At 47.3% G+C, this 14,866-nt stretch overlaps 2 protein-coding genes and 1 pseudogene across 4 annotated transcripts in view; 2 read left to right on the plus strand and 1 right to left on the minus strand.

Annotated features, from left to right (window-relative positions):
* The window catches only part of LOC143508105 (MHC class II regulatory factor RFX1-like), a 17,903-nt pseudogene extending 14,997 nt beyond the window's left edge, over positions 1 to 2,906 (minus strand). The window contains exon 1 of the transcript XR_013129179.1: positions 2,748 to 2,906. The product of XR_013129179.1 is annotated as an MHC class II regulatory factor RFX1-like (transcript). The remainder of the gene's footprint in view (positions 1 to 2,747) is intronic.
* Positions 2,907 to 4,144: 1,238 nt separating this feature from the next.
* On the plus strand, positions 4,145 to 5,733 carry rln3b (relaxin 3b). The gene is made up of 2 exons (XM_076996662.1): positions 4,145 to 5,117; positions 5,315 to 5,733. The coding sequence occupies exons 1-2, from the start codon at positions 4,937 to 4,939 to the stop codon at positions 5,587 to 5,589; spliced, it is 456 nt and encodes a 151-aa protein (XP_076852777.1). The 5' UTR covers positions 4,145 to 4,936; the 3' UTR covers positions 5,590 to 5,733.
* Positions 5,734 to 6,355: 622 nt separating this feature from the next.
* On the plus strand, positions 6,356 to 13,274 carry LOC143508103 (transportin-2-like). Of its 2 annotated transcripts, none has more exons than XM_076996661.1 (13): positions 6,356 to 6,382; positions 7,801 to 7,900; positions 8,092 to 8,167; positions 8,321 to 8,470; positions 8,938 to 9,044; positions 10,486 to 10,619; positions 10,833 to 10,914; positions 11,074 to 11,196; positions 11,373 to 11,491; positions 12,055 to 12,115; positions 12,261 to 12,432; positions 12,575 to 12,727; positions 12,916 to 13,274. In XM_076996661.1, exons 2-13 carry the CDS (start codon positions 7,802 to 7,804, stop codon positions 13,143 to 13,145), a joined length of 1,506 nt encoding a protein of 501 aa, XP_076852776.1. In that variant the 5' UTR covers positions 6,356 to 6,382; position 7,801; the 3' UTR covers positions 13,146 to 13,274. The 2 variants fall into 2 exon arrangements, with proteins under 2 accessions (XP_076852776.1, XP_076852775.1); XM_076996660.1 differs by lacking the exon at positions 6,356 to 6,382 and adding an exon at positions 6,468 to 6,657.
* Positions 13,275 to 14,866: the final 1,592 nt, after the last annotated feature.

Here is a 14,866-nt window from a genome sequence, read left to right on the forward strand (position 1 = left end):
TGGCATGATTTATACTGATAAGGAAACTAACCTTGATTCATAAAATTATAGTTATGAACACAAGAAACACAAAAGATCAGCCATTTGTTACTAGTTGTTACTCTGGGGTTAGATTATACACCATCATAAATGTTTATATGTCAGTATAATACAGTGTCAAACAGTCAAACAGTTAAACACTGCTCAAAACCCAACTACAAATCAGTCAGACAGGCCCATAATCCCTAGGTGAGCAGGGTCTGAACATGGACCAAACACTAGAACCAATACGCCAGACAGCTGTCTCACACTCATGGCCCTGTACGCTACCGCTGAATGCACAACAAGAGAGAGCTGGAGTCATACTAGAGTCATTTAGCCATATGTGCACGGCACCCACCAATGAGGAAGCGTGTGAATCAGCCTGCTGTTCAGTCAGCAGAGCAGCTGCATACACGGCTGATGATGGAAAGACAGTCGCCTCCAGACACACGGAGCTACGTCCCCGAGCCGAGAACAACCACAGACGCCTGACTGCAAACGCCATCCAGGACTTAACTGACCTGACCGAGTCCATTCATGATCCTGCAAGATGTAATCTTGCTGTCAACAGGAATACCTGGATTTATGTGACCGTCTATAAAATCTAATTTGGGGTTTTCAGATAATTAGCTTCTCCAAGACAGTCACTATGGTCTACCGATCTCCATGTACAGTGGGTATTCCAGCTAGACGGCATAGCTACGCATACACCTGTCCCAAAGACATGGACGATAGTGCGCTCAGGGCTTTACTCATTGGTAAAGAACCGTGTGTGTTGGCTGGACATCAGCTTTCTGACTGTTATGCTTACATGACCTTTATCCATTGTAAGGACCACCTATTTTACATCGAAAGAATGGAGGAATTCTGGCAAATAAAGACATTGCTTCCTGTGCTCTGGGACGGTCTGCGTAAGACACGCTTCGTGTGTGTACGTTGTGTGGCTGGCAGAGCACGATTACAAGATTAGAACCATAGATTGCAGTTCTGTGGGGCTTAAAGGTGTTGTGGACAGCGTACAGGCCTCAGCAAACCTCAGCAGGGCAATGGCATCGCTTAAGGGGGCGGAGCTCGGAGGTTCCCCCAGTGCAGGGGAAACAGGAAGGCAGAGGGGAGAAAAATACGTTTTGAACAGGAAACGCTGCAGTTTAATCCAGGTCATGTGTTTACTTACTTTTGTCAACAGACACAGACACACAAACCAGACAAAGGTGCCTTTATCTGGGTGTGATCTCAGACAGGTAGAGAGTGCAAGTCTTGTGTGCATGAGTGAGTGTGTGTGTGTGTGTGTGTGTTTAGTAGAAACGGAAGTGTGGCTCTTGTGTCTTGCTGAAACGCATGGGAAGTTATTTCCTGTTTAACAGTCACCCTAGGACTTTTAACAGTGCCTGTGAACAATACGATACCCTCAACACTGTGTGTAAGGAGGATCCGTCTGAAAAGAGGAAACTTCATATTAAACCTCACACTGAAAAAAGGCCTAATGGTTCTCTTTCTATAATCAGAACGAATAATAACATTGGCAACATTTACATTTTTGACCTGCCAGCCGATCTAAAACGCCGGATAGTCAGGGTTATATTTAAAATATTTCACACACATCTAAGTATTGAACGTGTTCCGTTTTCATGATTAATTAACCGTGTTTATTTGTCGTGAGCCGCGCGCGTGGGTATGTGACGCTAGACGCTGAGCGCGCGCTCTCATCCTCTCGCGGGCTACGCGAGTATCAATATCTCCCCTGAAACTCGCACAACAGGTTTTACAATGCGCCCCTTTTACGGTAAATAGGGTTCAAATAGGCAGTGTTTACATGCCCGGGCTTGTGACGGAATTCTTGTGAGTGAAGATTTCATGTTATCTACATTCAGTTCCGATCTGAGAATGAGCCACATTGCGTTGCAGAAGTAGCTACACACGTCGCTGTGGTAACTGCTGTAGTTACTGTGCACGCACGTTGGACAAAGGTTTACTTACTTCAACTAAAACTATTTAGCGTATATATATATATACGCACAGACAAACTATCAATAATAAATGACTTTAAATTACTTATTTAGTGTACTCTGTAGTCCAAGCGGTACTGACATAAGAATTTGGTTACGAACAAAGCCAATCACACTGTTTCAACTTTTCCCTGCCACGCCCACCCGAGGAAGCCCCTCCCCCTCCACTCCCTTACTGACAGCCCCGTGAGCGCTGATCTGGTAAGCATATGGCCTTCGACGACTTTCACCAACGTTTCCAGAAACTTTTAAAGACTTTCTCGATACATTTCAGACTGCTTGAACGACCGAATGCCTGGAACTCACTCTTGTGCGTGAATGAAAGTCTTCTAAAGAAAGTACAACATGATTACGACACACAGGGGCACAAGTCGCCATTTGACACATGATCCTGAAACATTCTTCCCCTTTAAGTAATCGAGACAGTTGAACTCTGCTTTGACAGAACGGGTAGCCTACCAAAAAAGCCAACAAGTAAAAGTACAACACTCTCGAGTTACAACACCCGCCATTTTGTACCACTATCACAGATTTGACATCGTCATAACAACCGTCTGCGTTTGGAAAGACAGCTCGCTTTCTGCCGTAGCAAGAGGATCTAGTTCCCTTCGCCTCGCTCCTACTTTAAAGCGCTTCAGTTGAAGAAATTGAGACATAGAGACTTAACAGTTTGTTTTTAAAAGCACAACAGTCTTCATAAAATAAAACTGTAATTTTCACCTTTTGGTTCTTGTTGATTTTTCTTAGTTTGGCGCTGAGTTTTTTTCTTAATGGATCAGATTGTTGTTGTTGATTCCCGTTGCTTGGTTCTTGTCGCCAGGACTACCGTGACTATGGCGCTTCGTCCTCACCGGGGCAACTGTTGCTACCCACCCGTTGTGGTCCCGCCCTCATCTTAGCAATGATTGGTGTGACTTCGGAATGGAGCGCGGTCTTGTCTTTGCATCATTGGATAAAATAAGTGTCGGTTGTTGCCCTGTGGTTTCATTCGCGATGGGTGTCTGTCTGTCATCTTTTGTCATTACGCAAGAGAAATACACCCCTTGTTCTCCCAACAACTGCTAACATTTAATTAATCGAACGTGTCAGTATATATTATTATAGAATTTGCTTTATTTACATTCTAGAATACATTACATATTATTTCAATTGTTTATAGGAAAAAAGAACAGGATATAGACTTTTATTGCATGTGGTTTAAACTTTCTGAAAGCACATACGCATGAATATGGATGGACTTGGTGGAAGGCGACGGTATTTCAATTTACTGATATGGCCGTGTGTCATTTTAATTACACTCATGAATCCTGCAACATTCATTGCGTTGTACATCAGTACGATAACGGTGAAAAATTATCTCCCGGTCCGCGTTATGAAGCCGTATCCGCACCTTCCGTTTTTCCTGAATGTCGAATTACTAAATCAATTTCGCAGACCTTTGTTGATTCACACATCAGCAACACTGGAGGGAAACTGATAGGACCGTATGGCTCATTGAGTCACGGCTACACACACACACACACACACACACACACTTCATTCCATTTCCTCTTTTGTGTTGTTTTCTTAATCTTTGTACTGAAATGTCAGAGCAGGTCAACTAACCCAGACTGAAATATTGCATTTGTTACGTCCATTGTAATATTGACTCATCTTGTAGCCTTTGTCTTGAAATCTACAATACTTAGTTGCTCAGTAAACAAGACTGCAGGCTGCCACACACAAGTTTCTTTTTCAGTGAGCATGTCCCATTATATCCTGCTTTTACTATAATCATCGCTGTGGCTTCCTCTGAAAGGCAGGCTTTGGTGATGCCACTTGTGCTGTTCATGATGCTGCCTTCAGCTGCCCAGAACGCAGAGAGCTGTTATAAATGAGGAGCACTGCTTAGCTCCACTCACTTTGGAGATAAGAATGGATATAGGTCAAGAAGTTAGTCAGCTTTCATTCATTTGATTTTAAAAGTACATTTTTGTGATCTGGTAGCTATTGTTCACACTGCCTGTGTTGTGTGGTGAGTGCCCTGGGAGTGGACCCACATTACATGAACCGTGCTTTGTTGTGAGGGCAGTGTCACAGAAACAGTGACCCCCTGAATGTGACGGGGGTTGGACAGAGACAGAGACCAACTGAAGGAGATAGCACAGGTACAGATGCAGTCACCCCCTGAAAAAGAGCAGTGTGAGAGAGACCATCACCTCTGAAGGAGAGAAACATTTGCCAACTAACACACCTGCATTTGCAGCCTTTGGTACAGTTACAAGCAAAATCCAGTGAATCGGCTTAAGGTTTTATTTGATGGCATAGTAAGAGTTATGGCTTTATTTAAGGTAGTCATACCAGAGCTGCAGACTGATCCAGCATCACTTTTAAAGAAAAACATGCATTATAATAGTGATGGAAATGTGGTGTTTGCGTTTGTGTATGTTTCTGAGTGTGTGTATCTCAGCTTGTGTCCACAGGTGTTTGTGTGTGTGTGTGTGTGTGTGTGTGTGATGTCCAAAAGGTCAGGAACAACAAGATTAGATTGTTCCCCATGACACAGCCCAGAAGACTATGTTCAGGTTAATTACAGCAGGTCGGGGATGGTCCTTTTGTCCGGCTAAAGGTCTCCCTGACTATCTGTCCCTGCCATCGGACTGACACTGGGGACGAATAGCTCATGGCATTGTGTCAGGGGGCTATAAAAGGCACCCTGGGATGCTGAGAAACACAGAGGAGCATCACTAATCTGAGAGCAAAGCAGAAGAGGACAGAAAGAGACAGATTTAGTAGGGACACGGCCAATCCTCCCACCTCTATCGTTGGCATCTGATTGGAGAATATTCCTCAACTTATTTCCATTCCTCACGGCGGCCCTGTACGCGCACATTGGCACAATCAGTCTTCATTAGCGTCCCTACACCGTCATGTATAAGGAGGCAGTGCTGACCCTGGGCCTGATGGTGGCGCTGGTAGGCCGTGCACAGGCCACTGAGGGCCACCCCATCTATGGCGTCAAGCTGTGTGGGAGGGAGTTCATCCGTGCCGTCATCTTCACCTGTGGTGGATCCCGCTGGAGGAGGTCCGTGGATGTGGCAGGAGAAGCAGGTGTGTGTGTGTGTGTGTGTCAGTGAGTGGGGTCAACTGGTTCTAGATGACTGATTATGTGTTGCAGCTCAAAGAACGAGCCCGAACGCGCGCTCTCTCTCTCTCTCGAAGTCGTTGTAGGACCAGAGACATTGCTGTTGTACCAGAGACAATGACAGGCTTACTACTGCTGAAACAGGTCTCTCATATCTTCACAGGGGACCTGGCCAACGATGTCCTCTCCTCTTCTGATGACGAGGCCTCCGACGACCCCGCTCTGGAACTTTTCTACAAAGCTCGCCCCGGCATGGAGGCTCTTGGCTGGGCCCCGGAGAGCGGCGCGTTTAGGCGGCCAGCGCGCTCGCTCATCTCAGACGAGGTGCTGGAGGCCCTCCGTACGTCGGACCGCAAGGGCCGGGACGTGGTGGTGGGCCTGTCCAACGCCTGCTGCAAGTGGGGCTGCAGCAAGAGTGAAATCAGCTCCCTGTGCTGAGGAAGTGTGTAGCCTAGGGAAGGAACAGAACTGTTCTGAATGTCACCTGTGTGCATGTGCCTGCGCATCTCTGATAAGGATGCGTGTCATCATGCACAATCCTGGTTGTGTGTCCGGCTGAAGTAAAGTCTTGTTTTTGCAGTACACTGTGTTGTCGTGTGACTTGAAAATACCCAAGTTCTCTTTGGAAAGAATGTTAAAGTGTGACAAACAAATGCATCTTGGTCAAAGCAAGATACGTTCGAGTCTTATAAGGGGTGTCATAGGGTCGTACCTTATGCCTGGAGACCAAGTCTAAAAAAAAACTCGTTTAGCCTATGATTTTGAACTTTACCCCATCTTTGTTTTTGTAGCAGATCGACTACAAAGAGGTTCAATGTAACATTCTGTTTAAATGAGTCCTCAATCCAAACATTCGACTCTAAATTTGATGCGCTCTCACGGTGAATCCTTAAAAGTCACCGAAAAAGGTACAGCCCGAGTAGCTGTACTTCGCCTGCTCCCGAAACATAACTAATCACGTCGTCATACATCCTATTACTGCACGCCTGTCTCCATCTGCTGGAGAAGATTGCACATTTCTGCCTTTCAGCTTTCTTGCATCCATTCAGTATAAGAGAGTCGCGTATTTTTTTCTGGTTTTCAATACATTACGGTACATCTTCAGTTACGTAGGTATAACATTCTGAAAAGTCCTTCACGCCTAAACTAATTCTTGCGTTTTCCCTCCATGCTGGAAGTGCGTTCGTCAATGATTGGCTGCGAAGACGTTACCGTCACGTACGGAAGCCGCGTGAGTTCACGGAAACGGTTACGGTGTCTGCCGTGCACCACGCTCAAATCGCAGTAGTAAAAAAAAAAAAAAAAAAAAAAGAGAACAGGCGCCGGCGATTGAATAACAATCTCACAGAATAACGGAGATTTGAAACGAACGCAAAGGCACCGCGACTTTCCAAACGCAAACTGCATCTTCACCGTAAACCGCACATTCGCTGATAGAAGGAACCGACCCGCGAAACGAGGGAAAAAAACCCCAGTTAACCCGTCTGGACAAATCTGGGGCATCAGGTAAAAAGCGCTTTGGCGGTACTTTCAACACGTAGCAGGCGAGCTAAGCTAACGAGCTATCGCATTAGCCACGGCTACGGCTCTTTGAAAAGACGCGAGCGGAGGCGACATGGCAAAAGTTTTGCGTAAAAAAAAAATTGTATGAATGTTTCTTCTGTGTCCGCGTCGTTCATGTTTTCTAGTTATGTCACTAACTCGGCGCATCGGCTGGGTTTTTTTTGGCATATTACAGCTACAGTGGAGTATTTAGCTAACGAGGTTAGCTGCTAGCTTAGCACAAAAAAACAGGGCCTGCTCGGCCCTGCGGCGTCCAAAGCCGGTGGGGGGGAGATGTCGCGTTTTACGACCGTAGCTACTTAACTAAAATAATAAGCGGTGTGAATTTAAAACATGTAGTCACAAAACGTAAAAGCAGCAGCCCGCTCGGTCGTGTCGTTGAGCGGATAACCGCCCGGCGGGCTGCACGAGCGGCGAGCTGCACGAGCGGCTAACCGTCGCGCTCGCGACACGGCCACACTGGAGCTAACCGGCTAACCGACCTCGCCGACTTATCCAGCTCCGGAGCTGCACAACACCGTTTAGCTGACCGGCTATGCCGTCCGCCAACGCCGTGTTTTTGAAGTCATGTATTAGCTACACCACCGCTGGGAAATGTAGGTTTTTGTTTGTTTGTTCTGCTGACGTGAAGGTCGGCTCCTGTTGAACGTAGCTAACGAACTTTCATCACTAATGTGAACCGCGTTCAGATAAACGGAATTAATTTTTATAGTTAGCCCAGCTAGCTAACTAGATTAACCCTTAAAGCTGCAAACTCCATGCCAAGAAGAAGCCTAACGATTCCACCCGCTTTCATCGTATTTTCTTGTCAAAATAACCGATTCTGAGTTCTACCTTTGAGCCATTACAGTATGTTTTGCGCCCACCCCATCGCCCAGTTGAGTTGTAGCATCAGTGACTAGAGCTGTTAGTGTCTGCACGGTTTCCCCGAGTGTGTGCTGATCATTAGAGTCTCCGTCTAGCGCACTCATTCGTCCTTTGTCTGTTTCCCTGTGTGTGGTGTTTGTGTTTTTGTTTTTGGGTGTGTGTGTGTGTGTCCTCGTCTCTGTGGTGTGGTGCTTCTGTCTGGTGTGGTGGGGCCATTAGGATGGAGTGGCAGCCCGACGAACAGAGTCTTCAGCAGGTGCTCGTGCTGTTGAAGGACTCACAATCTCCGGACACGGCCACGCAAAGAGCCGTGCAAGAGGTATCCTTGGAGTGGGAGATGAGGGAGTGAGAGAACATATATATGCACGTTTGGATTTTATGATCTTGTGTTTATTTGGCATTTTGGGCTTTTGTCCTGCACTATATGTTGTCACCGGTGTCTGTTTTACTTCCGTTGGATGTATTTGTTTAGTTTGTGGCAAAAGTAATGTCCTTAGCAGAGCCATCTAGAAACTGGAGCAACTCAACCAGTATCCTGACTTCAACAATTACCTCATCTTTGTCCTCACAAGTCTCAAATCTGAAGGTAAATCTTTGTTCAGACTCTTGATATTACCAAAATGTGACCAATTACAGTCACGTGATGTTAAATATGTACATCTCTCCCCCCTACACTCACTGACTACTACTGTTTTCTCTCTCTCTCTCTCTCTCTCTCTCTCTCTCTCTGTGTGTGTAGATGAACCAACCCGCTCTCTCAGTGGTCTGATTTTGAAGAACAATGTGAAGGCTCACTATCAGAACTTTCCCCCAGCCGTGGCTGACTTCATCAAACAGGAGTGTCTGAACAACATTGGAGACCCCTCACCCCTCATCCGCGCCACCATTGGTGAGAGAGAAGAGATAAAGAGGTTGAAGGGGAGGGAGGAATGAAGAGAGAGGGGGATGAAGAGGGGATTTGCTGAGGGGATGAAGGAGGTGGGCGATGGTGTGGTGGGGGAAGAGATTGAGGGAAGGGCTAAAGGGTGAGCAAGGTTCCTGGGGGTGGAAAGTGAGGGAAGGAGAGGGAAGGGTTAAGGGAGGGTGGGGTTAAGGGAAGGAGAGGGAGGGGTTAAGGGAGGGAGGGGTTAAGGGAAGGAGAGGGAGGGGTTAAGGGAAGGAGAGGGAGGGGTTAAGGGAAGGAGAGGGAGGGGTTAAGGGAGGGAGGGGTTAAGGAAGGGAGGGAGGGTGGGAAGGGGAGGGAGGGGTTGAGGGAGGGAAGGAGGAGCTATGGGTGAGAGGAAGGGGTTAAGGGTGCTAGGGAAGGAGTAAGAGAACTGTGTGTGTGTGTGTGTGTGTGTGTGTGCGCGTGTGCAGGTATTCTGATCACCACTATAGCGTCTAAAGGGGAGTTGCAGACGTGGCCTGAACTGCTGCCTCAGCTCTGCAACCTGCTGAACTCTGAGGACTACAACACCTGTGAGGTAACTCTCCCTGTGCTGTACCACAGCTGTACTGGAGTGTGTGTGTGTGTGTGTGTGTGTGTGTGTGTGTGTGAGGTAACTCTCCCTGTGCTGTACCACAGCTGTACTGGAGTGTGGGTGGGTGGGTGTGTGTGTGTGTGTGTGTGGGTGGGTGGGTGGGTGGGTGTGTGTGTGTGTGTGTGTGAGGTAACCACAGCTGTACTGGAGTGTGGCTGTGATGTGTGTGTGTTAGGGCTGAACGATTAATTGCATTTGCGATAATTTCGCGATTTTTAAAAACGCGATTGTCTAATCGCACAGGCTGCGATTTAAACTGGTCACGTGACTTGGGAGCGAGCCGAGCCGAGGACGAACGGAGCAAACCCGAGCAGGAGGCAGAGAGGTGGAGAAGTGAAGTTAACACAGCGCACTTTAACTTGTTGCACAATGGCTTCAGGCTCGACAGAAGCTGACACAACTGAAAGTCTAATACCAAAGAGGGGCAGCACATAAGTTGTGTGAAATTACTTTGGCTTTTAAAAAGATGCTGCTCAACGTCAGGTTCCCTGCAAAACATGCCTTGCTACTGTTGCTACGACACGAGGTAACACTACAAACCTTCAGCATTAAAAAAACACCACAAAGCCTCGTATGATATTTGTAAGGCTAAAATGCCAACGACCAGTGCTGCATCTTCAAATACGCCAAAGTGTTTCTCTGCGCTTATACAGCTTTAGTATGCGGTGAGCAGCGAAATACCGTAAAATCACGCATATAGGCGCAATAAGATTTAAAGCACGGATGAATCGCGAAAGCGCGGATAGCGTGACCACGGTCCAGCAGACAGGGTTCACTGACCGAACCGTTTGAAAGTGTTATGGATGTAATTCGAAGCGGCACGCTGAAAACTCGGGCTGTAACGGAGTTCATAGTGAAAGACATGATGTCCGTTAATATAGTGAACAAGCCCGGCTTCATGGCTTTGTTAAACACACTGGATATGCGCTACCAAACGCCCTCACGCACATATTTTAGCCAAGTTGCTATACCTGCAGGGCTGCCAACTCTCACGCATTGAGCGTCTTAGACTAAAAAATTAGTAGTTCGCTCTGGCGCCAACCACAGGCGATCGATCACGATATAATAATAATACTTAAATTTAGTCCATTTTACACCACCCCCCGCAACCCTGTATCTGAGCTGTATAAAAAATGCCGAAACAGAGTTTCCTGAAGTGGAACAATGGGAAAAAAATCGCGATTTTAAATCGCAATCGCAATTTATAGATAAAAAATTGCAATTAGATTATTTTCCAAAATCGTTCAGCCCTAGTGTGTGTGTGTGTGAGGTAACTCTCCCTGTGCTGTACCACAGCTGTACTGGAGTGTGGCTGATCCAGTGTGGAAGTAGTGATGGGTGGGTGTGTGTGTGTGTGTGTGTGTGTGTGTGTGTGTGTGTGTAGGGCTCATTCGGCGCTCTGCAGAAGATCTGTGAGGACTCGTCAGAGCTGTTGGACAGTGACGCTCTTAATCGACCCCTCAATATCATGATCCCCAAGTTCCTACAGTTCTTCAAGCACTGCAGCCCCAAGATCAGGTCTGATACTAGCTCACTTCCTCCTTCTCTCTCTCTCTCTCTCTCTCTCTCTCTCTCTCTCTCTCTCTCTCTCTCTCTCTCTCTCTCTCTCGTTCTGTGAACATGATCTTAATGCTTTTCTTACTAAAACAATCAAATGAACCTTCAGTCCATCTCCATGTTTGGAGACCACACTTTGCTCCAGCGCTGACGTCTCTGTGTCCGCACCCCCAGATCTCACGCTATAGCATGTGTGAATCAGTTCATCATTGGTCGTGCTCAGGCTCTGATGGACAACATCGACACCTTCATTGAGGTAACATCTCTCTTACCGTCGCACACAACCAAACCAGCACTGACGGGGCTAAGAGCCCTGCTGCTGTTTGGCACGCTGACGTTAACGTGGTTAACCACACACTAGACAGGAAGGAGGGGGTTCTCCTTCTCTCACTCTCTGCCTACCCTGCTCTCTCAGGCTCTGTTTGCACTGGCGGGCGATGAAGACTGTGAGGTGAGGAAGAACGTGTGCAGGGCGTTGGTGATGCTCCTGGAGGTCCGCATAGACCGACTCATCCCACACATGCACAGCATCATCCAGGTGAGACACACACCACCTCATCCCACACATGCACAGCATCATCCAGGTGAGACACACCCCCACGCACACACACCACCTCATCCCATATATGCACAGACAGTCATCTGAACACACCCACTCGTTGAAACAGTAATAATTTTACCCCCCCCCCCCCCCCCCCCCCCCCCCCCCCCCAGTACATGCTGCAGCGTACGCAGGACCCTGATGAGAATGTGGCTCTGGAAGCATGTGAGTTCTGGCTCACGTTGGCAGAGCAGCCCATCTGTAAGGAAGCTCTGTCAGGACACCTGGTGCAGTGAGTACCCCTTCCACACACATGCACACAGTGGTACAGTCCATTCCTGATGAGCTGAACTCTAAATATCTTGCCTGTCCTTATTCTGCATGCCTGTATTTGGTGTGCGCATTATGACACATCTCATATCCCCATATAGGCAGGGTTCATATACAGCAACAGCAATGTTGTGTACGCATACAACCACGCAGTACGTTTTCTGTAGACACACGGAATCGATCACAGAATAACCACATAGAAGAACCTACATTACTTTGAATTACAACACGTATAAATATGTATATAAAAACACAAATACAAGGTACTTATTTGTGTATATTCTGTACTTTTACTAACTGTTTTTCTAGGAAAACATAACAAAATATAAGTTATAAAAGCTGCAAAGAAACCACCCGTGGGAAAAAATATAAACGAAAATCAAAGCTAAACTGTAATCGTCTAACTGTAGAATCGCCTTGTAATTTACAGTATTTTGAAATAAAATAAACGATTGAGCAGAATATGAAGTGTGTGTGTGTGTGTGTGTGTGTGTGTGTGTGTGTGTGTGTGTGCTGTCTCACCAGGCTTATACCCATCCTGGTGAATGGGATGAAGTACTCAGAGATTGACATCATTCTACTGAAGGTGGATGAGGCTCTCTGTCCTTCACGTCTGTCCTCCCTCTTGTCTGTCTGTCCTCCCTCCTCTCTCAATGTGTCTCCCCTCTCTCCTTCACGTCTTTTGTCTTGTCTCCTTTGCTCTTGTGGTTCTCTGCTCTCCTGTCCTGCAGGGGGACGTGGAGGAGGACGACAACGTCCCGGACAGCGAGCAGGACATAAAGCCTCGCTTTCACAAGTCCCGTACGGTCACCCTGCAGCATGAGGGCGGTGACGGCGAGGAGGGCGAGGACATCGATGATGATGAGGATGATGATGATGACGCGCTGTCCGACTGGAACCTGCGTAGGTTTGAGCGTTTGGGAGAAGAAACAAACATGCCGTTTACAAACTAAGCAGTTGAAGTGTGTAAGCCAATCAGGGAAAGGGAGCAGGGAGAAGGCGGGGCCAGCTTGATCCCGACCAATCAGGACTTGTATTTGTACAGGGAAGTGTTCAGCGGCGGCGCTGGACGTCCTGGCTAACGTATTCCGTGATGACCTGCTCCCCCACCTACTGCCTCTGCTGAAGGGGCTTCTGTTCCACCCGGACTGGGTCATCAAGGAGTCTGGTATTCTGGTGCTGGGGGCCATCGCTGAGGGTGAGTCTCTCTCTCTCTCTCTCGCTCTCGCTCTCGCTCTCGCTCTCTCTCTCGCTCGCCTCGCTCGCTCGCTTGCTGTCCCTCACACATACATGCATGCATGTTCTTCACACCTTAGTAATGAATATCTCGTTGAAGTGTCTCTCTCTCTCTCTCTCTCTCTCCTCCCCCCCCCCCCCCTCCCTCAGGCTGTATGCAGGGCATGGTCCCCTACCTCCCTGAGCTGGTCCCCCACCTCATCCAGTGTCTGTGTGATAAGAAGGCTCTAGTGCGCTCCATCGCCTGCTGGACGCTGAGCCGCTACGCCCACTGGGTGGTCAGCCAGCCGCCAGACGCCCACCTCAAACCCCTCATGACGGAGCTGCTCAAACGCATCCTCGACGGCAACAAGAGGGTGCAGGAGGCTGCCTGCAGGTAGGTGTGTGTGTGTGTGTGCAGGAGTCCGCCTGCAGGGGTGTGTGTGTGCGCGTGTGCGTGCAGGACAGTGCTAATTTCGTTGACGAATAATTTTCGTCATAGTTTTCATCAACGAGGCTTTTTTTCATGACAAAAAATGAGATGATAACTAAATAAAAACAATACGAAGGGATAAAAACAATGACGAAATTAATGGACATTTTCGTCAACAAATAAAAACGAGATGAAAATATTGGCCAGCGATGACATTCAATCAGATTTAGTTTAGTGAAAGGTAGGGATAAGTTAAGAATACTACTTTAGAGGCTTCCGGTCTGGGTCATGTAGGAGCAAGACGTGAGAACGAGGGTCTCCTGAGATTTTGACTAAAATCACCTGTAAACACCTATATACACGACTTTACACCGAAGTGTTTGTATCATAACTTAATTATTCGTCGTAACAGCGAGTTCCAAGTTACTAAACATGTCTAAGAAAGACTCTGAGAGGAAGTCCAGCCGAACGCTGAGTACCAAAGTGGCTAACATGGCGGCAGACGCTAGTGCTGAAGACCTCGGTAAGATATTGGCGACAGAGATGGAAAAGCAACGCGAACATTTGAAAATGGACATGACGTCTCTAATTAATACATCGCTGGCGCCTATCCAGGCATCTATAGCACGTTTTCAAGAGACGGTGAATAAACTGGATAAGAGGGTCGCCGCGGTAGAGTCCACAGCAGGTAACAACTTCGATGCGCTGTTCAAGGCTGAAAAAGATATCGCGGAATTGAAAAAGCTAAACGCTACAATGATGGACCGCATCGATGACCTGGAGAACCGGTTTAGGAGGGTGAATCTTCGCATCATTAATGTGCCTGAAGGTAGCGAAAAGAAAGCGGACAACATGGTCATGTTCGTCTCAACCCTCTTGAAGGATTACATGGGAGACGCTTTCCCTCAGTCATCCAAATTGGAACGAGCTCATCGGATCTCGCCACGGAGACCAAAAAAAGGCAACCCGAGTCAGAGACCTATAATCGTCGCATTCCACAGCTTTCAAGACCGCGAGCAAGTTCTGAAATGGGCAAGGCATAATGAAATCACCTACGAGGAACATACCCTGAGATTTTACCCCGATCTCAGCGCTCACCTCTCAGCGAAGCGTGCAGCTTTTAAGAATGTCAAAGCGGCTCTTTACAAGAAAGGAATTCAGTTCAACCTACTCTACCCTGCCCGTCTCCGTGTTAGCTACGGCAAGGAAACACTACTGTTCGAGACGCCCGCGGAGGCTGAGACATTCTACTCTCAAAAGGTCTTGGGAAACACAGATATCCTGACTGAGGAAAACTTGGACACATCGGCTGAGTCGGAGGAACAGGAGTAGTAATGTATATCCAGCAATGGGTAAAGTAACCTAAGTGCATCGCTATCTGTAAGCTTGAGTTTTCACTTTTTCACTCAATTGTGTTTAAACACTTCGGGTAATAGGTTGTTTTCTTGCCTTAAAAAAAAAAAGAAAAAAAAAAACACTACGTCATAAATCAGGAGTTCCCTCAAGAGCGAGGTTGTTGGACGAAAGTTAGATTATGGAAATGTTAGAAGAGGGACGAATCCTGCATGCTGCTAATTTAGCAGAGTTAGGAGGGATTGCATTTTTTGGGGATGGATGGGTAGACTGGACCCTTTTTATTTGTATTCTTGTTGATTAAGTTTTTTGTTCCTTACTGCGTACCACTAACTT

The sequence above is a fragment of the Brachyhypopomus gauderio genome, unplaced genomic scaffold (genome assembly GCF_052324685.1).
Source record: "Brachyhypopomus gauderio isolate BG-103 unplaced genomic scaffold, BGAUD_0.2 sc790, whole genome shotgun sequence".
Taxonomy (NCBI): Eukaryota; Metazoa; Chordata; class Actinopteri; order Gymnotiformes; family Hypopomidae; genus Brachyhypopomus; species Brachyhypopomus gauderio.